Source organism: Peromyscus maniculatus, chromosome 5 (genome assembly GCF_049852395.1).
Source record: "Peromyscus maniculatus bairdii isolate BWxNUB_F1_BW_parent chromosome 5, HU_Pman_BW_mat_3.1, whole genome shotgun sequence".
Classification (NCBI taxonomy): Eukaryota; Metazoa; Chordata; class Mammalia; order Rodentia; family Cricetidae; genus Peromyscus; species Peromyscus maniculatus.
In genome coordinates this window covers 31336902-31360744 of record NC_134856.1, presented here as the reverse complement: position 1 = coordinate 31360744, position 23843 = coordinate 31336902, and the positions used below count along the sequence as shown (strand labels likewise).

General features: G+C 38.9%; 1 protein-coding gene across 11 annotated transcripts in view; it reads left to right on the top strand.

Annotated features, from left to right (window-relative positions):
* Positions 1–23843, top strand: part of Iqcm (IQ motif containing M) — a 471750-nt gene that overhangs the window by 218606 nt on the left and 229301 nt on the right. For 8 of the 11 annotated variants that reach the window (XM_042277514.2, XM_076571981.1, XM_076571978.1 and 5 more), the window contains exon 8: positions 8024–8139. In XM_042277514.2, the coding sequence (XP_042133448.1) occupies positions 8024–8139 (116 nt within the window). The remainder of the gene's footprint in view (positions 1–8023; positions 8140–23843) is intronic. The other 3 variants (XM_076571985.1, XM_076571984.1, XM_076571983.1) reach the window with 1 other exon arrangement.

Sequence of the window (23843 nt, the reverse complement as noted above, 5' to 3'; positions counted from 1 at the left end):
AACAGTTATATTTAGAGGACATACACAGATTAGTCTTTTGAAATAGACTAATGACCCCCAAACATGGTGCCATCAAGTGCTGAATATTTTTGGCTAATGAGAAAGCAGAGGAGGCAGAAAGGTCTTTCTGACCCTCCTCTGTAATGACTTTTATCCCCAATGCAGGTTATAGAAACTGCAATTTCTCTCTCTTGAAGCAAGCTATTAAAACACAGAGGGGCCGGGCAGTGGTGGCGCACACCTTTAATCTCAGCACTCCGGAGGTAGAGGCAGGTGGATCTCTGTGAGTTTGAGGCCAGCCTGGACTACAGAGTGAGTTCCAGGAAAGGCGCAAAGCTACACAGAGAAACCCTGTCTCAAAAAAACAAAACAACAACAACAAAAAAAAAAAACCAAAAAAAAAAAAACAAAACAAAAACCACAGGAGGGTTGCCCCTTGGATCACATGTCCCCTTTGTTCTTAGCCCTTCCATGACAGAACAGACCTCTCTAAGCTTCCCTCCTAGTCTGTGACTGTTCCACCATTCCACCATGGTTAATGTTAATTTTAAATAGGAGGAGATTTAGAATCCTGGGCCAATGTTACTACTCCTGTTTCAAACTAACATTAATTAAAGTTATCATTGCTGTGATAAAATATACTTGATTAGAAGCAGCTAAAGCAAGACGGGTTAATTTTGTCCTAGAGTGTGAAGGTACAGTCTGTATGATGGGGAAGGTGTGGCAGTGAGGGCAACTTCAGCTTTGGTGGCAGGAGTATGAGGCGGCTGGCCACACTGTTTTACAAGGTCAGGGAGATGAATTCTGGTGTTTTGCTGATGTCCTCCTCATTCCTTTCTGCTTCTGCCTGGCACCTCCTTCTATGGCATGGCATTGCCCACATCCAGAATGAATCTCCTCAGTTAAACCACGCTGGAGACACTTTCACAGACCCCTGGAGAGGTGCTCCTTGGTCATACCAGATCCAGTCAAGTTGAAAATCACAATTAACCATCGTAAGACTTAAGTGTAAAATGTGTTTTCTGAGGCTCTTAAGGTTTGTCTCATGTAAAGCTTTGATAAATGTACAGGATTTTCTCTTATTAATCAGTTTTTATAGGTGTGTCAGGCATGAACTTCATAATACTGAGGAAACTATTGCTTTTTTTCTTCCACACATATCTTTATTTTTCTTGAATCGATTTCAGAACAGTTCATTTTAAGCAAACAAAAGAAGGTAGTTTTAGTCATGTTAGAATGTATACATTGTTCATTTTGTTTTATAAAATAATACATATGAATTAATTTAAATGGACTTTTTAGTTATTTATTCTAAAATTCAACTAATATAGCAGATAGAATTCAGCTACCCAAGCAACTTTTTTAGGTTTGATTATTCAAATGATTAAGATGCTATTTGTCAACTCTAGCTTACCATCCCTTTTAATTATATAGATAATCAAACTAAGAACTGCTAATTCTCTCTCCTAACTATTAATTGTTTGTAATTACCTACAGATTAAAACTGCATGTGTAATTAACTCTAAGAATTAATTGATACAAAAGGATTGGTAGAAGGGAAACAGAATGAGCTTAGCATTAAAGAGGCTCTGGGGACCCAGGACCACTAAACTCATTTGGTTCTGTCATGTCCCAATAAAGATGTATTGGCTTTTCACTGGGGCATCCTGCTCTGTCATAGGCAGCTGCATGGGCTGTCATTTCAAAGCATTTAGTCTCTTTGTTGAGTGAAACCTTGTATATGAAGTTAGAATTGCAGTTGTCTTTTGCCAACACCCAGATGAACTGAGCAATGCAGGGGTGGGTGCTAGCTAATTCTTTTCCTTGGCCCTCTGCTTCCTCCTCTCATTCTCTCATGCATTGGTGACATCTCCGGGTACACAGCTTACCAGTTTTCTGTGAATCATTTGAGTAATTTAAATTTCTACAATAACTGTACTTATTAGGTTTTAGAAACATCTTCCACCTATGTAAATAATTGACTCATGTTAAGCACATAAATTGGAATAAAAATGGAAAAATTAAATAAAAAGCCCTTTCCACTTTAGTTTAGAAACTATTGCCATTATAAATATCAAGATATTAGACACCGAGGAAAGATGATCTGGTGGAAACATTTTGTCCCAAGAAAAGGCAGCACTTTAGAATCTAATGATAAAGCATTTCTGTTCCCTGGTGGGTTTGTATTGCATGGGGTCTTTCACTTTTGCTTTGCTGGTTGGAATCCAAACTAGTGCCAAATTAGTGCCGGAATCTAGGAAGAATGCAAAGCATTTTTAATTGTGCCTAGATAAGGCAGTGAGCTGTGCCAAAGACAGCGGAATAATGTGAACTTGCAGTATGATAACATCTTTTTAAAAAGCCTAAAATAAGACTCAAAGAAAAGCAAAATCAGGAAGATATCAGTATGAGGAGTTCTCTAGCACTTGTCTTTAATGTTCAGGAATTACAGCTTTTTCTGAACTCCTTATGTGTCTCTTTCCAAAATATGGTATTTCCCAAGATATTTAAATTCCTGAGTGTTTGTTTCTGTCCTGTTGGCTAATATCTGGGATTACTGATAAATATTTTAATTATCCCACCTATTAATGTGGAGCCTGCTCCTGCGAAGCCTGTACACACACACACACACACACACACACACACACACACACACACACACACACCCTAGATTCTAAGTCTTTATTTCTCTGTGGCATCATCTTAGAAGGTTATTGACTCTGATGAGTTTCTGATAATTTAGTCTGATATATGACTCTGGTTTTCTTTAAACTATAAGCTTATAACTTTGGGCTGACTTTGTGGAATAAACTGGAATTTGTTGCTTGTCACCTTGTGTGCTGGCTTCTGAGGGGGAGTCATTAGCATACATCAGTGTGTGAATGATTGCCTTGAAGATTTTAGTAGAGGCTTTACTGCTTCCTGGAGTGGAAAAGTTATAGCTATATTTTCTAGTGTGATACCTACATACTGGAGGAAATAATACATGGCCTTCTCAACTGCACAAGTCTGTCTGGTGGGTAAACAGGATAAAATGAAATTGCTCCGAATTCTCCTTTAGAAATAAATTGTGAGGTATTAGTTCCATACGGGCCTTTGATCCATTGGTGGTCAGGAAGATCCCCTGCTTTGCCCATATAATTTAATTTATTGAGACCAATTCTGTATTTTTTTGAATTTTCCTTTTATGTTTTCTTGTTTTAGTATGTAGTAATTGTATAGATTAATGAATTTTTTTAAACACAGGACTATTTTCTTTCTTTTTTATTTAAACTTCTTTTTATTTTGCATACCATCCCCAGTTCTCCCTCCTTTCTCCCACCTCCCCTCCACCTTCCCCCCATCCCACTACCCATCCACTCCTCAGATAAGGCCTCTCTTGGGTAGTCAACAAAGTCTGGCATACCAAGTTGAGACAGGGCCTAGCCCATCCCCACTTCATCAAGGCTGAGCAAGGTGTCCCACTATAGGGAATGGGTTCCTGAAAGTCAGTTCATGCACCAGGGATAAATTCTGGTCCCCTTTCCAGGGGCCCACAAACAGATCAAGCCTCACAACTGTCCCCCACATTCAGAGGTACTAGTTCGGTCCCATGCAGGTTTCCCAGCTGTCAGTCCAGAGTCTGTGAGCTTCCACCAGCTCGGTCAGCGGTCTCTGTGGTTTCCCCATTGATCTTGACCCCCTTGCTAATATGATCCCTCCTTCTCTCTTCAGTTGTTCTCCAGGAGCTGGGCCCAGTGCTCGGCTGTGGATCTCTGCATCTGCTTCCACCAGTCACTGGATGCAGGTTCTATTATGACAATTAGGGAAGTCACCAATCTGAGTATAGGGGGAAGTAAGTTCAGGCACCCTCTCCATTGCTGCTAGGAATCTCAGCTGGAGTCATTCTTGTGGAAATTAATGGGTTTCTTTAAAACCTTTACACACAGGCACACCACACACACACACGCACACGCGCGCACGCACACGCACGCGCACACACACACACACACACACACACACACACACACACGGTTTTAATCATGGTCACACCCTCAGTTACCCCTCTCTCCAGCACTCTCCTCTTCACATACCTTCCAGTGCCCCCTCCCCACTCACACTCTCCTGACTCCTATACTGCGATACTGCGTATGAAAACTGATACACGACCATCCTCTGCTCCATATAGTTTTTCTTAAATGACACAGTATCATTCTTCTTTATGGTTGACTGAAACTCAATTGTGAATACTCCACATTTTATTTATCTATTTATATATTGATTGACACCTATACTGGTTCTGTAACCTAGCTGTTATGATTAGTACAGCAAAAAAATATGGTTATACAGGTATCTCTGTAGTAAGCTGATTTTGTTTTTTGGGGGGAAATATACTAGGAGTATTATAGCTGTATCATATAAAAATTCTATTTTAATTATTTGAGGAATGCCCACATTGAGTTCTATTCTGACTGGACTAACTTACATTCCTACCATTAATGGGTTGTCTTTACCCAACCTGGCATCTTTAGCATCACTTCTTATTTTCTGTTTTCTTCATGATAACCATTCTGACTGGCATGAGATGGAATCTCTATGTAGTTTTAATTTTCATTATCTTACGACTCAAGATTCTAGACATTTTTTCATGTATCCATTGGCCTGCTGCCCTTCCTTTGAAGTGTTTTTTTTTCAGATAATTTGTCCATTTATTGAGTTTATTATTATTCTTTTGGTGCTTTTTTAAAAACTTCTTATACACTCTGGGTATTAAATAACTGTTGGATGAGTATCTAGCAAAGATTTCTCTCCCATTCTGTAGGCTGTCATTCAACTCCATAGTTGCTTTTACTGCAAGATACTTTTAAGTTTAATATAAACCCCCTTGCCATTTTGTTGATGTTAGTTTCTCAGCTATGAATGTGCAGTGTTCAGAAAAATCTCAGCCTCTGCTGGTATCTTGAGGTGGTTCATAGCTTCTAATTTTATATCCTTTGAACTGTTTTGTACAGGGGAGACAGGAGTCTGGTCACCTTCTTGTGCAAGTGGATGTGCCATTTTCCAAGTACCACTTGCCCAGGAGGCTTTTATCCAATATATGTTTTGGCACCTTTGTCAAGAATCAAAATGCTGTTGCTGTGTGGGCTGAGGCCAAATTTGATTCACCAGTGTTCACATAGCTACTTTACTTGTATTCTAATGAGCCAGAAACATGGGCCCATGCCAACTAAGATATTGTTCTCATCCCAGAAAAGTTTACGAACTGAAATCAGAGATTGGAAAGAGTTGTACAGTTCTCTGCAACAAGGCTTCTTAAATTTTTGGACTTGCAACCCCCTTTTGCCTCAGAAACTGTGCCCCCAAGTACAGAGAGATCTACAAAACAGGCATGCAGATCAAATGTTTACTGATAAATCAAAAGGAAGTCTATTTTAAAACACTTCTTTGGTATATATGTAACTTTACCATGAAAGATGAAGGCAAATTTTCATAATAATGACATAGATGTGCTTGCTTACTTTATAAAAAGAATTAAACCTTGGCTGAATATATGAAACTATATGACAGAGAATATCTTCATCTTTTTTCAGAGTTTATTGATTTTCTTTTTCTTTTTTTTGTTTTTGTTTTTGTTTTTGTTTTTTTGTTTGTTTGTTTTTTTGTCAAGACAGGGTTTCTCTGTATAGTTTTGGTGCCTGTTCTGGAACTCACTCTGTAGCCCAGGCCAGCCTCAAACTCCTAGAGATCCAACTGGCTCTGTCTTCCAAGTGCTGGGATTAAAGGCATGTGCCACCGCTGCCCGGCTAATAATTTATTTATCTTTATTTTATTTGCATTGGTGCTTTTGCCTGCATTTATGTCTATGTAAGGGTGTCAAATCTTGAAGTTACAGACAGTTGTTAGCTGCCATGTGGTTGCTGGGAATTGAACCCACGTCCTCTGGAAGAGCAGTCAGTGCTCTTAACTACTGAGCCATGTCTCCAGCACTTTATTGATATTTTTATACTCATCAATGCTGAGAATGTTGCATCACATAAATTGTGTAATGCAAAATTGCAGTAGTATGTTTAGAGCCATGCCAGAAATTGTTGGAAACTGTTCCTACTCCAAGCTAACGGTTATTTAATGTATATTAAAAATGATGCTCAAGCCAGTAACTCAAACAGTACTTTTAAAAATCAAATTCTAATATAATACAATCTAAGATAAAGTAACTCATAACTTTGATGCGGAGGATTGAAGTCTCTGCTTTTTTAATTAAGAGAAGAAAAGTTTGTATTGTAAAAGAACTACGGTTGACAGCATACAGTCACCTGGAATCGGAGCATGCATGTGTATGCAGGAACGAAGCTGTGGTGGAGGTGCACAGTACAACATGGACACCGATTCATTGATTTTGAATTAATTTTAGGTTGTCATACATTCTGAAACTTTTTACTGTTGCCATTTTTTTCCTGCCACCCAGATTCAAGTATATAATCACATGGGTCCACCATACAGAATTTAAGATGCTGGGAAACAGACATGCAAGCTTTCATTGTGGACCTCTAGTGAGGAAAGGGGGGTAGAATAGGAATTGTGGGATATTGCTTTGAATGCATTAAGAAACCTTCACAAGGAAGCTGGAGAGATGACTCTGGTTAAGAGCACTGGCTGTTCTTCCAGGAGACCTGGTTTTATTTATAGCACCCACATGGTGGCTGCCAACCATCTGTAACTCCACTTCCTGAGAATCTGACACCCTCTTTGGGCACCCATAGACAATGGATGTACATGATGTACAGGCATACATTAATGGAAAACACCTATATAAATAAAATAAAAATAAATATTCAAAAAAGAAAGCTAACAAAAAATGTAAGGACTTGCCAAACCTCTGATTGGTTCTATGCAACCCTGTCTCTCCCAAGGGCCTATAAAAGTCCCAATTAAAGTAAAAGGTATATGACCTTTTCCTGGTCAACATTTTTTGTTCTTTTAATCTAATCAGTTCTCTGTAAGCTGCTTCTTAGTGAAATTTGCTTCCACTACAAATTTTCCTGACCCTCCCCGCAAATTTCCTGTGTATAGAGTCAAGAATGAAATATATGATTTATTGTATTCCCCTTTTAAAGAGGTTTTAAACTTTTTGATAGATACCAAACAGACAATTATATAAAAAATAAAATGTGCATGGGTATTATTATATCTCTGCAATAACATTTACCCTTTTATGACTTAAACTTACATTTTTGCCCCCTATAAGACATTCAGCCTATGATTCCATAAATAAACTGGAGCAACTAAATAAAACAATTACTTCTGAAGTCTCAAAATTCTTGTGTAATACATCATAGATGACTATTGAACTGATATTTTTAGAAGAGAATTTGAGTAAATATTAAGAAAGTTGGAAATATGATACCATTTGGTTTTCTTGAATGACAAGATTGAACTAATCTCTTTAAAAAAAATAGTAGGTAGTTTTGAGAAAAAAATCATCAGGTGAGTCTCAAATCTCCCATCATTTATTCAAAGACAAGATTGCAGCCGAAATCCCATGGAAGAACTGAGGGCCTCTTCTGGCTGTTTCTTCTCTCATTAATATTCACCTTAGCACTGTTAACAGTTTCATTTACTTTACAGTTTTAAAACTTAGTCCTTAATCATAATTTTCTGGATTTTTCTTTTAATGCACTTGCATTCCTTTTCTTTTTATATGTGCCATTCACAAATAGGATTTTGCTTTGTCTTCCTTTTAAAAAGAAAGTCAGTGTTCTTGGGAGAAATGAGTGATGAAAATGAACCCATTAACCTTCTAGTGGGCACAGTGCATGCAATAAAACCACGAAGCTTTGCTGTGAAGGAGCCAGTTCATTCCTGTCTTTTTCTGTGAGCGCCATCGCTTCTTCATCTCTCTCTGATGAGATGACAAGATGTGATTTTAACACAGAAAAGTGAGCCCATAAAAGTGATTTGTTTTCCTCTTTGTATCATTAAGCAATATGATCAGTGTGTACTCTTCTTAGATAAATATTATTTCAACCTCTATCCACATTTCCAGCAGAGAAGATGCTTTATGACTGGCGAAGCTTTGCATGGAGGAGGTCTTCTCATCCACCTCATGAATCTACTCAGAGCTTAGCTGGATCATCAGGAATATTTAAGGATTATTATATGGTAAGTATTTTTAAATATGGACATAGAGTTTACTTGTTTTTTCCCCAGCAAAATATTGGGTCAATTTTGATTTTAAAAAAACATGAAATTTTAATGTGGACCTATTTTATTCCTAAACTCCCCATTGAAATTCATCTTTTTAGCCAAGTGTGAAGGTTCATGCCTGCAATCCTAGCACCCGCGAGTCTAAAACAGGAGAATGCCTGTGCATTTGAGGCCAGGCTAGGCATCAGTTTTGAGATACTGTCTCAAAATAAAAAACAACCTTACACACACACATACACAAGTTTTCTCCCCTAGAAGCAAAACTTGAGCACGTTTATCATGTTTTGTGTAAAATTTACTAATTACCTTGACCCACAGTACTGCATTATGTTTTATTTGAAAGACTCTTGCCATATGGTTTCCACATTTTGTGATTGCACAGCTACTGTTTTTGTTTTTAAATTGTATCAAGAAGTCAAATAGAGACTGAGGATGATGACATCTGTTCGAAGTACGATAATTGAAAGACTGAGACAATCCAAATGCAGTTTCCTGACGACCTACTTATGGCTTTTAGAATAAAGGCTCTAATTCAGAGTATGTGAACCTCTGATCTGACAGTCTGGGTCTTCTATCAGAGCAAGTCCTCAGATGCAGCTGTGCGAATACCACAAGAAATTCATGTTTAAACATCTTTAGTACCAATTATTTTTTTCTTTTTTTATTTAAAAGTTTTTTTTTCATTTTACATACCAACCACAGTTCCCCCTCCCACCCCTCCTACCATTCACCCCCAACCTTCCACCTACTCTCTCCCCCATCCACTCCCCAGAGAGGAAAAGGCCTTGCATGGGGAGTCAATAAAGTCTGGCATATCAAGTTGAGGCATGACCAAGCCCCTCCCCCCGTATCAAGGCTCCAAAAACGGGATGGGCTCCAAAAAGCTAATTCATGCGCTAGGGATAATTTCTGGTCCCAATGCCAGGAGCCCCACAAACTGCCCAAGCCACACAACTGTCACCCACGTTCAGAGGCCTAGTTCAGCCCCGTGTAGCTCCCCAGCTGTCAATCTGGAGTCAGTGAGCTCCCACTATCTCTGGTCAGCTGTCTCTGTGGGTTTCCCCATCATGACCTTGACCCCTTTGCTCATATAATCCCTCCTCCTTTTCTTCGACTGGACTCCAGGAGCACTACCCAGTCCTTAGTTGTGGATCTCTGCATCTGATTTCATCAGTTACTGGGTGAAGGTTCTATGATGACAATTAGGGTAATCATCGATCTGTTTATAGGGGAAGGCCAATTCAGGCACCCTCTCCACTATTGCCTGGAGTCTTAGCTGATGTCATCCTTGTGGGTTCCTGGGAATTTCCCTAGCACCAGTTTCTCCTTAACCCCATAATGGCTCCCTCTATCAAGATATCTCTTTCCTTGCTCTCCTTCTCTGTCCCACCCCAACTCGACCATTCCATTTCCTCATGTTCTTATGTTCTTTTGCTACCTCCCCTTACCCGCACCACCCCCAGCACTCCCAATTTACTCAGGAGATCTTATCTATTTCCCCTTTCTAAGGGGACCCATGCATGTCTCTCTTAGGGTCCTCCTTGTTACCTATCTTCTCTGGGGTTGTGGATTGTTGCCAGTTATCCTTTGCTGTATGTCAAATATCTACTTATGAGTGAGTAAATATTGTGTTTGTCTTTCTGGGTCTGGGTTACTTCACTCAGAATGTTTTTTTTTCTAGTTCCATCAATTTGCTTATAAATTTCATGATATCATTGTTTTTTTTTAATAGCTGAGTAATACTCCATTGTGTGAATGTGCCACATTTTCTTTATCCATTCTTCAGTTAAGGGGTATCTAGGTTGTTTCCAGGTTCTGGCTATTATAAATAATGCTGCTATGAACATAGTTGAGCCAGTATTCTTGTGGTATGAATGTGCATCCTTTGAGTATATGCCCAAGAGTGGTATTGCTGGATCATGAAATAGGTTGATTTCCAATTTTCTGAAAAACCAACATACTGATTTCCAAAGTGGCTGTACAAGTTTGCACTCCCACCAGCAATGGAGGAGTGTTCCCCTTACTCAACATTCTCTCCAGCATAGACTGTCATCAGTGTTTTTGATCTTAGCCATTCTGATAGTGTAAGATGGTATCTCAGAGTTGTTTTAATTTGCATTTCTTGATGGCTAAGGATGTTGAACATTTCTTTAAGTGTCTTTTGGCCATTTGAGATTCTTCTGTTGAAAATTCTCTCTTTAGATCTGTATCCCATTTTTTAATTAGATTAATTGGTTTCTTGAGTTCTTTAGGTATTTTGGAGATCAGCCCTCTATCAGATGTAGGATTGGTGAAGATCTTTTCCCATTCTCTAGGCTACTATTGTGTCTTATTGATAGTGTCCTTTGGCTTACAAAAACTTCTTAGTTTCATGAGGTTCCATTTATTAATTGTTGCTCTCAGTGTCTGTGCCACTGGTGTTACATTTAGGAAGTGGTCTCCTGTGCCGATGCATTCAAGGCTACTTCCCACTTTCTCTTCTCTTAGGTTCAGGCTAACAAAGTAGTAAAGTGCTATACGTAGAGCTTAGTGGACCCTTCTGGTAGAAGTTCAGAAAACTAAACTGTTTTTAGAAATGTGGATGTATGCATGAGATTTCAAAGGGGAATGAAGACTCTACTAGGGACATCCATGTTCTGACAATGCATCAATGCATCTGTCTACATTCTGCTCTTGTGTTGAAAAGTTGATTCTGAATTAAAAATTAACAAACTTATTTGTTTAGCAAAGGAAATTTCGAAGCATTCCAGCATTCCAGTTGCATTGTGGTTATTTCTCACTGATTTTGGCAGGTTTACTCTGGGGCAGAACAGAAAGTTGTGGAAAATGTTCATGTTGGTAAGGAAAAGTGTGAATTTATTTGGAGTTGTAGACATGATTGCTGCAAACAAATTAGCACCATGAGAAATGCTTCAGCCTTTAATGTGCTCACCACATAAGCATGGGGACCTGCGTTTGGATGTCCCATCACCCACGTAAAAGCCGGGCATGATGGTTGGCATCTGTAACCCCAGCTCTGGAGGGTGAGGGATGGGAACATGGAACCTGGTGGCTAGCTACTCCAGCAAGTCTGTGAGCTCTAAGTTCAGAGATTTTAATACCAAAAATAGTGACTGAGGAAGACACCCAATGTCAACCTGTGTCCTCTATACATATGTGTATACATATATACCTGTAAGCACATGTGTGCACAGGAACACATACACATACCCCCTCATACACAAAGAGATTAATGCCGTTAGAGAGAAACTATAGTTTAAAGCACCATGGAAAAGAAAGAGAGCCTTAAGGCTTCACCAGGTTGTAAAGCAGAAAACCCCAGTAAAAAAAATAAAATAATAAAATAATTCATTTGCAAGGAAAGTACTTGAAGAAAAAGAGACTCTACTGTAAAAATGGCCACCTAGGATAGTATTTGACCAGCTTCTGCCATGGCCACACATAGAAGCTACACCTCAGAAGACAGAGCTGTAGGATCGGAGTCACCCAACCCATGCTCCGCATGGAGTTTCTGGGTTTAGTGTTTAACCTTTTGGGTTTCCATTTGCTCTGGTCCAGTCATTCCTTCCTATAACCCATCTCCCTCTGTGAAATGGGAATATTTATTCTAGCCACTATGCCTTGGAGGTATACAGCTTTGCTTCTGGTACTGCAGGGGCCCTCATTTCTGACTACCCTCAGTCTCAGAACTTTTGAATAGCACTGCAACTGTAATGCTATAAGCATCCTTGAAGTTGTATAAATGGACTTTTCAGTGTGGGATAGCCATGAGCCCATGAGGGTGAGGATGGGCATGTGGTTTGGATATTGAGGTGCCTCACAGAGGCTCAGATGTTTGAACACTTAGTCCCACTGGAGACACTGTTTCTGGAGATTATGGGACCGTTAGGAGGGAGCTCGTTGGGAAGTGGATCGTTGAGGTGGTCCTATAGGGTGTGCCTCTGCCTGGGCTTCAGACCTGGTTTGCTCTGCCCCCCGACCGCCACAGCAGTGCAGTCAGTGGTATCCCATGCCTGCCGGTGCAGCCCGCGGCCTCCCGTGCCTGCCGGTGCAGCCCTCCCGTGCCTGCTGGTGCAGCCCGCGGCCTCCCGTGCCTGCCGGTGCAGCCCTCCTGTGCCTGCTGGTGCAGCTATGACTCATTCTCACTGCCATTCTTTCCTGTCACAGGGACTGCACTTTCCATGATACAAATCTGTTTTTTATAAGGAACTTCTTTCCGTTTTTTTTTTTTTATTACAGTGATGTTAAAAGTAACCAATAACCATTATTTAAAAAAAAATCATTAATTATAGTACATGTTTATACTATTGTTGATAGCTAATAGGATGTACATTTCAATGCTTATATATCCTTATAAAATAATATCAGTAGACAGCTCTTTTCATTGTATTCTGTGAAAGACTAAAGGGTGAACTGCCACTTCTAACTTCTCTGCTCACCCTATTTTAAACAACAGTTTAGAGACTACTCCTAGCTGTGTAAAGCACCTTAAAAATTTTTGGGTGAGAAACACCTCTGTCAAGATAATATCATACTCGATTGAAGAGTGCTTAGTCTGCAGAACAGTGTTTGTTTGTTACTGAGGAGCATGAGAGGCTTGTGACCATGGCTGTGATATAGTAGCTGGTGCTTCTGAATGACACACCTGTTTAAGGTGTTTGAAGTCCAATGAACTAGAGAAAATGTGAGTAATTGTATGCTTTTGTATAAGTGTTAGAGGTAACTGGGGCAGTGTCTCATATTGACATACAAACTGCATGCTGCGTGTGTGTGTGTGTGTGTGTGTGTGTGTGTGTGTGTGTGTGTGTGTGACTGAGATGGGCGTTTGAGAGTTAAGCTTTCAGATTTGTTTCTGGCTTTTTCAGTTTTCACCATAGAAGTCTAAACGACTTCATTTTGAGTAAGGATTCTCCTATCCTACAAAGAACTAACATTCCATGTAGAGATAAAAGAACAAGTTCTAAGTTTATTTCATGTTTTAAGTAAAATCATTACACAATTGTTTTATCTAATTAAAAAAGTATGTCCTAAAGTTTCCTGTTTTGACCGTACACTGTCACACCCACTTCTGTATCACTGCTGCCACCGTCTATCTTCAGAACATTTTTGTTATCTCAAACCATACAACTCTATCCCTGTTAAATGCTGATTCTTCCATAGCTCCTTCCCTGAGCTCCCAGATGCCGATACTTGGCTTGCTGCCTCTGTGACTGATCACCATAGGTGATCAAATTCTGATCAAATAATCAGAATCTTACAGTATGGTTTCTTTCTTTAGTATGGTTTATTTCACCTAGCACAATGTCTTATAAGATCATTCTGGATTGCATCGTGTGCCAGAACGTACTTTCTTTATTAGGCTTCATAGTATCCCATGTCAGCATGGGCATCCATCAATTGAGACTTGAGTAGATTTTACCCTTTGAATATTCTGAATAATGTCACTGTGAACATCAGGGTTCACATGTTGCTGAATCTCTACTTTTGTTCCTTTGGAGTATGTGCCCAGAATGGAGACTCACATTATATTCCTACATTTAATTGTTTAAAGAATCATCTTAACTGTTTTCCCAGCATGGCGATACCACTTTAGTTCCCACTAGTAATGTCTTGGAATCCAGCTTGTCCATAGTATCACCACACTTTCTATATCTTCTGTGTTTTACATCCTGATGGTGTTTAGTAAACCATACTGATGTCAAATGGTTTCATCAGTTGAGAATACAAAAGGTGCTGGGCGGTGGCGGCGCACGCCTTTAATCCCAGCACTCCAGAGGCAAGAGGCAGGCGGATCTCTGTGAGTTTGAGGCCAGCCTGGTCTACAGAGCAAGATCCAGGAAAGGCGCGAAGCTACACAGAGAAACACTGTCTCTAAAAACCAAAAAAAAAAAAAAAAAAAAAAAAAAAAAAAAAATACAAAAGGGAACAGGAAAACAGAATAAAGGTGGCTGCATTGTTAAAGTAGAGTGGAGACAAAGACATTAAAACTCAGCTTTTTGGGCTGGAGAGATGGCTCAGCGGTTAAGAGTACTGACTGCCTTTCCAAAGGTCCTGAGTTCAATACCCAGAAACCACATGGTGGCTTACAACCATCCGTAATGAGATCTGGTGCCCTCTTGTGGCCTGCAGCCATATATGCAGACAGTATACTGTGTACACAATAAATAAATAAATCTTTAAAAAACAACAACTCGGCTTTTCATTTTGTTGTGGGGAGAAGTGAATATAACATATTTTGCTTTGGAATATTTTGTAGACACATTTCAGTCTCTCAGCATTTCAAACTGACATTGTCATCTACAAATATATTGGATCATATTCATAGTCATCCGGGATACATGTGACACATGGGCTGCAGATCAGGTGTATAGCTACAAACTGACCGCTGCAGTAAACCTTACTTGGTTTAAACAAGCAAGTCTTTGTGGCTATGCTGCCTTTAGGTTATAAGAACACTATCCTTTCTAAAGGTAAAATATTTCTATAAAACACATTTGTTTTTTACTTCTAATTTAAAAGTTCAATAATGATGTATAACATTTGTACTTAACACAGCTAATATAGTAATATCTAATTGTTTTAAACAATGACACATAGATTCTTAAAACTTCTTCGTAAAGTGTAAATAAGACCCTGTATCCTTGAGGAATAGCTAATTGGGTTACATCTTCTTGCCTCTGAAAAATGAAGATACTTATGGCCTTAATTATCTTGAAATATAATATTATCTAAAATAAATGAAACCTGTGGATATTGTACCTCATGCAAACATAAAAATGTAAAATTACTTTATAATCAGATGTGTAAGACTACTGTCTCCAATTTCTCCCTTCGATTTCATGTTATAACTGAGAATATATGGAGCAGTTTTAGAGAGTGTGGATCTGGGTGCTATGGTTACAATAGGCAAAGCAAACAAAGCAGATCTTTGGTATTTATCAGTATCTAGAAATGTGATGTTTAATGGATGTATCTATAGCATTGTTTCTGTTGTATGAGTGCTTGACTATATGTGTATATACATACCACTTGAATGGCCAGTGTCATTATGAAGCTCAGAGGAGGGCTGTGGGTCCCTTGGAACAGAAGTTACAGATGATTGTGAGCTGCCATGTGGGTGTTGAGAACTGAAATGGGTTCTTTTGCAAAAGCAGTATGTGCTCCTAACCAGGTATCTCTCCTCCCCCCAATAACATTCTTCAAAATGGTCAGAATTAAATATCAACAGAAGTTCCTAGCTAATCACTGGAGACAGAAGACAGTGAGGGAACATATTTATTCATTGTCAGTCATGGTTGATTTGTTGATACATGCTGTTGCAGTAGCTCTAGTGTTCGAAAACTCTCTCTGAAAGAAATTGATTCATTTTGTGATCCCTTGGAATGATGGAATGGCAGTGTGAGTGTGCCTTAGAAAAAAGGTGTCAAGAAATGAAGATGAGGTGCACATATGGCCATTATAGGGCCATGAGGCCCTCCAGCAACTCCATGTCCTAGGGACAAGAAGAAACCCATTGTTGAAAGGAATACCCTTGACATTAGCTTGGAAGTAGAGGATTAAAAGCAAATGGGACTTGATCTCATAATTGGTTGCATTAGAATAATTTCCTATTTTTTATATTTTAATGTATTATGTGCATACATGTACACATGTGTACATGTATGTGTGGAGACCAGAGATTGACACTGTATCTAGACCTCACATTTTAGATAAATTATCTGGCCAGCAAGCTCCAGGGATCCTCCTGGCTCTGCCTCCTCAGCACTGAGATTATATGGTGCTGTGCCCTCCTGTGTTTTACATGGATGCCAAGGATTGAGTGAGGTCTTCATTCTCACACAGCAAACATTTTACCCGCTGAGCCAGATCCCCAGCCCTCTGTTTTCTCTTTTAAGAAGATATCCTGTGCCTTCCACACTTGGATTTCCAGTCATCTCTTCCAACCTCCCAAGAGGAGTATAGCCTATATGGAAGGGCAGAAACGAAAAGGCTTGCTGTGCTTTTTGTTTTTATTAAGATACTTAGAGCTTACAGTGTTTCACAAACAGAAACACTCATTGATTTTACTGAAACAGACTTTTTTTTTTAGAAATGTGAAAAGAAATTTTAAACTCAAGTTGTTTATATCAAGTAAATTTTGACCACAGATTGGATATTCACAAATGAAATTTCTTTTAGTTTACTTTGGAAAATGTTTTGGAGGCTTTCAGTAAAAATGAGTATTGCAAGAATCTAAACATTTTTTTTATTTTAACTTGGCAATTTTAAAGTCTATTTGTAATTTTTTACCTGTGTACATTGTAAGAAGACCATGAACATTTCACTCGAATGAAGTTTCTTATATATAAAAGTTGTGAATACACTTTAAAAACAGTATTTTTACTTTTTTGAGAATTTAATCATTTATACAATGTATTTTGGTGATATCCATCTTCTCCAACTTCCCCATTTTTCTACCACTCACTCAACCTCATATTCCTCCTCAACCCCTGGTAAGTTAAGTTTGTGTTGGCAGAGCACTCCTGGGCCCGAGGCTGCCCTAGAGAATGACTGATATTTGAGCTGGGGAGGGACTTCGTGCCTACCACTGCTTCTTCATGCTGGGAATTCCTCTGGCTTGAGCTTGTGCATGTCTATACATGCTGTCAAAGTCATGGTGAGTTCACATGTAGATCTACCCTATATGTCTAGGAAACACCATTTTCTTGAGGTCATCTGCTCCCTCTGGCTCTTACAGCCTTTCTAACTCCTCTCCCACAGAGATCTCAGAGCTGTAAATTGAGATCCTTTATGGTATTACAGGAGTGAGCTGAACACCCAACCAAAAAGGAATCTTAGTATATGATTTTTACTTTTTTATTATAAAAGGTCATTGGTGTTTCACTTTCTGTAGTCATTCCACACCAGTTTATTTTCTGTGGAAACTAATACATCCAACCAGATTTCTCAATAATAATTGGCCTGTTGTTCTGAAATGCCCTCAGGTGGGAAAGACATTTGAGGAGCATGAGGCTTCTGGGTGCTAGTAATGACATTGGCAGTGTTTCTACTTATGTGGCTGCCAGTGAAATTATGCCATTATTATTATTGTGTTGATAAGCTAGAATGTGGTTGTTTCCGCATTGGGATGAAGGCATTGGAAGCTGTGTACAGAGAACATTTATTAGGTGAAGGAAAGGAACAGGCTGTGCATTCCCTGGGGAATCCCCGCCTTCCCCCACCTCCTGGGAAGCTAGGTACACTTGTTCTCCAGTAAAGGAACATTAACTAAATTTCTTAAAAAGTAATGAAAGAGAACAAACTGTAAAAAGGCAGCCAAAAAAGGCAAACATCTGTTACTGAGCATGTCTCACTTGACTTCCTTTTAATGTTCTTAGGAATAAATTTATGAACTAGGGAAGGTTTGGCACTAATTAGCTTGTTTTCATCAAACAAATGCACCAGACATGGATGTTGAATATGAATGAAAACTTCAGTAGTAGTAGTGAGCAGATAAAGTGCTGGTGGCCAGGGCGAAAGCTGCAGGCTTTTGGTTTATGGCAGTGAGCTGTGTGTTGATTTAAATGGTTATGTTTTACTTTTTATGGTGGTCAGGAAAACAATATTTAAAAAGTTGTGTATTCAGTAAACAATGGACGGATTAGGGAAAGACCTTTCTTCAGTCATGCACCTGCAGGCTCCTGAGATGATAGAGTGACTGGAACTGTAAAAGGGCTGAGGTTTGTAGCACAGACAGAGCAGCAGTGCTAAGTGTGGCTTTCAGTAGTCACACAGATACACGTGAGTTGGCATATAAAAACTTCAGGCCAAAAATGTTCAGGAATTCAGAAAATTTTAGTTTTAGAAGTGCACGAAAGTAAGTGGCTCAGAAAATGTGAGTCAATTGTGCTCATGTTTGCAGCATGGTGTGAAGACGCTCTCAGCTGGGGTGGGGGCAGGGGCCAGCACACTGGTCTGGGGTAACTGGAGCAGACCAAGTAAGACACCAGAAATCAGATGACTTGCTTTGTTCTCACATGTGATGACAAAATGTGTTGGTTTTCTGAGCTTTTCAGACTTCAGATGAGAAAATGTTTACTTGTTATTGGTAATAGTGGTAAAAGGAGTTGATGAAGGATGGATAAAATAAGACACACTCCACATATGTAACACTCATGTACACATATATGCACATATATACCCCTGCATACACACAAGCACTCCTCTGTATTTACACACACCTGTACACACATGCACACGTGAATATACACAAATACATATACATAACCCTCACATCACATACATACATATATATGTACATGTACACATATGCACATACATATACATGTATACTCTTTACATATATACACATGTACACATGCATTATATATATGTAACTCCCACATACATATGCACAGTGCACACATGCAAACATATATGCATATATACTCCCTGCATAAATACACACATGCCCATATATATATATATATAAATGCCTGCATCATGCACATACACATACACATATAAAAAGCATGTATACATACATATACATATACAGACATGTTCACAAACTTCTACATATATGCACATGTACTCACATCTGCATATATACACATAAAACATATATACATACACACATATACACACAGACAAACACGTGTATGCATACACATTGAAAAGCACAGCTATGACACTATTACCAGGAAGAAGAAAATGAGAAGAAAAACTGGTTTAAGGATGTCACAAATATTTTGCTGAAAACATCTTTTTTCCATACTGGCTAAAAAACCGCAAACATTCCTGCGTGTTTGACATCAGAAGTGGACTTGCATCCCTCTTTTGTGGAGTCGGCGAGCATTCTCCTTTCGTCGGGTGGTCCTCTCTCGGCCACGTGTCCCATTTTCTGACATCATCTAGTTATCATTAGAGTGTCTGGGGCTTACCATGGGGCGTGCTGCTGGAGCTCTCACATCTGACCCAGGAGCACAGTTTCCAAATCTTGAGCCTTAGAAAATCCTGATTGCACAGATTAGGCCGCAGTGAGGGTAGCTGGGCACAGGACTGCAGTCTGTTTGTTACGGTCAACAGCCCGAGTGGTGTTGGAAAGAAAGCAGCGCTTAGGTACAGGACTCAGTCTCAGGGACACCGGTGTTACTCTTCCATCAGTCATGAAGGAGAACTTTTGTTGTTGTTTTTCGAGGCAGGGTTTCTCTGTGTAGCCCTGGCTGTCCTGGAACTCACTCTGTAGACCAGACTAACCTTGAACTCAGAGATCTGCCTGGCTCTGCTTCCGAAGTGCTGGGATTAAAGGCGTGTACCACCATGCATGGCATGAAAGATAACTTTTAACTTCAAATTAGTTTAAGGCTTTGTTTCATGTTTGTTCCTACACTTATTATCATATATTTGTCAATGTTTTTAAAGCCTTCTGACACTTGCCTTTTATCATATGTTAAGATAATTTTGTACACTAGGCTTTCAATGCATATATTTTGAAGAAAATTCAAGTGAGCCAAAAATAAGGGATGTGTTTATTATAATGATACTTTATAACCTTATTTTCTTTCAAAAACACTTCCTAAATATCTTTCATAGGAATATGTTCTATTTCCTGTTGGAAATCAACAGCAGCAGTATTGCATTTATAAATGGAACTCAATTAAGACATTTTTTTTAAATCAATGCAGCATTTTAATGGAATGTGGCACACACTATTTAGGATTAAGTTTCAGTGGGTATTTCTTGTTTCTCAGAAGAAGAAATTGGTGTACCCTGACGTATTTTATATGTTACTTTGTTATATATTGTTGAGTCAACATTTAAAGAAGTTTTGGTTTTGGATTTTTTGAAGATATTCACTGCTTCAGTTCAGAAACAAAAATCAGAAAAGAAAAACAAATGAATAACCAAGTAGAGAAGGCAATCATATGTGAAACACCAGAGAGTACTGTAACTAGATTGCAGTAAGGATGTGATGAATGATGGCTGTTGTTAATGTCATTAATTTGCTGAAGGATTTAAGTCCTTTTGTAGAGAATTTAGCATGGCGGATAAAAATATCTAGTATGACATATGTAAGTAAAGATATCAGAATTAATAATTCATTAAGATCCACAATTTGATAGATGGTAAATATACCAGAAATTTAGCTGTGCTCTAAATGCATATTTTGTCATCAAATAAGAGATGATTTTATTGTTGGTCATTCATTCAAGTGACTCCATGAAATGAGAGCAGACCAGAAGTCATGGATACAGCTGATGCAGAAGGTCCTGGGATGGAGCACACTGGATCAAGTGCTCACGGAACTTTTATGGTCTTATCATAAAAGAAGAGCACACTTTGGTGAAAACAGTGATGTGGTAGAAAGGCTGGGGGCATGGAACATGGTGGAGATGCTCTCAAAGCAGCATGTCACCCTGCAGTCCTCTTTCTGCTGCTTCTCTTTAAATAAATACATTTTGGGATATCTTAAAGAGTAAAAATATCCTTCTCAGGCCTTCTACTCTCTGTGTGGTCCATGTGTCCCCAGCACTGTTAGCATATGGAAATGTATTAGAAATATAGACTTTCCAATCCCAAACCCAGATTTTTTGAAGTAGGATATATGTAGAGATTTATCAACATTTTGGCGTTTGAGACACATTTTAAAAGAAGATTTTCTGCGATGTTAGTTTTGTGAGATATTGAGACAGTGGTGATGCACACAGGCTGAGCTTCCCTGACAGACACTGAAATGTACTATTCTATTATGATTTAGTTAAGAGGTAGAATAGGAATGTATTTTCATTTGAAAGTTGGTGAGTGGGGTAATCTCTCATCAAATGTATCAATCCACATTATTAGATAAAGAAATACAATTATAGTGAGTATCAAAGTTTGTTTGGAAAATATGCTAGTTGGTTTGATATAGTAGAGTTTTCATTCATGAGTTATTTGGGACAGAGTCAAGAAGTTGATATATCCATACAGGTAAGCATGTCTTTGTCTTGGAATCAAAGCCATAGTGATTTATAAGCATGTTAAAATTAAAAGAGCCCTCTTCCAGATTATTTACTATCAGTATCCTCCAAAGTAATATCAAATAAGCTAGCGTATCCTTTGCCCAGTCCATATAATTTCCAGTTTGAAATTCCAGGGTGGCTCAGTCCTGGAGACTTCTAAATGAAGCAAAGATGGAAAAAATAAAATTACTCAATACAGATCAATTTAAAATTTAACACGAATTCTATCACTGTCCTTTTCATGATGTTCTGACTTATTCTTATAAATTAAACTTAGGTTAGAAAGGAAAGCTAAAGCTATTTCTTTTTGCAGATGACAGCATACTGTACCAAAAAATCCCCTGGGGGCCACCCAAAACCCTTGGCTCCGATAAATACCTCCAATAATGACCAAGATACAAAATTAACATACAAACATCAGTTGCTTTTATGGACAACAACAAACTTGCTGAGAAATAAACCAGAAAGAATATCCAATCCACAGTAGCTTCACCTTGTACGAAAATCAATTTCAAACTGGATCCCACACCTTAATTTAAAATTGGCATCACTGAAACTGCTAAAGGAAAACATAGGGGGAAAACTTTAGGACATAGCTATAGGCAACAAATTTCTGAAAAAATCACAATAGGAAAGGAAACAGAATCGACAGATGGGATTGCATGAAATTAAAAACCTTCTGTACAGCAAAGAAACCGCTAAACAAATCAACAGCCTACAGAATAGGGGAAAAATCTTTTCCAGCAAGACCTCAGGCCAAGGTTAATATTAATATCTATAATATATAAAGGGCTTCAGAATTCAACATCAGGGGAACAAATCTGCCAATCAATAAAGAGCCAATGATCTGGAGAGGTTGATCAGTAGGTGCTAGAATAGCATTCTGGTACGTTACTAGTGTACAGTATGCTGTCTGTAGGTAATGATAAAAAACTGTATATTTCAAGAAGCTAGGAGAAAGGATTTTGAGTATTATACACTAAAATACTGATAGATGTGTGAGGAAATAGACACATTTTCTCTTACTTAAAGATTAAATAGTACATCCAAGTGTTGAATCATCATGTAGCATTCCACAGATATATGCAGTTCTTATGTTTTATGTATCAGTTAAAAATAACTACAGTTTAGAAAAATCAAGAGTAACAAATTAACTTAAGGTTGTAAAAAAAATTAAAAGATACTAGAAACAAAAGAGGAAGACAAGACTCTAGGGGCTAGAGCACCAGGAGTGGCCCCAGGATGTCTGTATTTGTTACTTTTTTTACTTTAGAAAGTTAGACATGTTAGAAGCAACTTTAGGGGGGAAGGCTTTATTTTGGCTCACAGATTCAGAGAGTTCCATCTCTTTTGGCCGGGAAGGTATGGCAGAGCACAGTAGTTCACATCATGGACTGGCAGAGAACCAAGAAAGGACCAAGTTAGGGTATAGCTGCAGTGACGTATTCAGTGACCTATGTCTTCCAAAAAGGTCACATTCTCCTCCTACCTTTTTCTGTTTCACTGATACCATCCAATTATGAATCCATCAAGGAACCAGCTCCATTCATTAGGTCAGAACCTTTCCCAATCATATCATCTCTGGTTCCTGAAGCCCATCAAAGACAGACTCGGAAATATACCTTTATATTCTCCTAGGCATTTCTCAATTCAATCAGGTTTACAATCAAAATTAACTCTCACAAGCTTTCAGAGAGACAGGCTCCAAACTCATAAATCACCGTTTTGTTGCCTTTAACTAGAACGAAATTCTGTTGTTTTTCTATCAGCTCAGTCATACATTAAAAATATAATTCAGTTTTATGTTTTTAGAATTATTTTTGTATGGTGCTAAGATTTGTTATCACATACACGTTTCCAGAACTGGCAGTCCCCTTACCTTTTCACACATAACTAAGTGCTTCAGAAGGCCTCAGTTGGGAAGCAGTCACCTCTTTCTCCCTTCGGCCTTTGTACCTAAGTGCTGTGTTTAGAACCTGTGCTAGCAAGCTGTAGCTCCGGGGTAGAGTGGAAACCCTAGGCTCAGTCTCCAGAATGGAAAAATAAACAAGCAAAAATATCCATGTAAAGGGTAATTCCTATAGTTTTGTTCTTCAGAGAGGTGAAAGCGATGCTTTGCTGAGTCATCTTGTATAATTTCCCCTGTTCTGAAAGACAAATGGCTCCTGTTATCTCTTTGGCGATTCTGCTTTTTTGGAAAGATACAAAAAGGAAATGCTGCAACTCAGACCACCTTTCGTATGGATGCTGGATTAGTTCTCTGAGCAGGTTTTCTGTGGCAGCCTATCAGCTTGAGTACTACAGCCCGCTGAAGATGCCTGTATGCTTTCAAAGCTCTTCTGTTGTTTGTGTTCATTCTGGGACACATTTATTTATAATTTTTTCTTCTTTTTTTCATTTTACATACCAATCCCCCTCCCTCCCCTGCTAATACCCCCACCTCCTCCTACCCCACCCCCCATCCACTCCTCAGAGAGGGTAAGGCCTCCCTTGGGGGGTCAACAGAGTCTGGCACACTAAGTTGAGGCAGGACCAAGCCCCTCTCCACTGTGTCAAGGCTGAGCAAGGTGTCCCACCCTAGGGAATGTGTTCCCCAAAGCCATTTCATGTACTGGGGATAAGTCCTGGAACCACTGCCGAGCGCTCTCCAAACAGATCTAGCCACATAACTGTCAC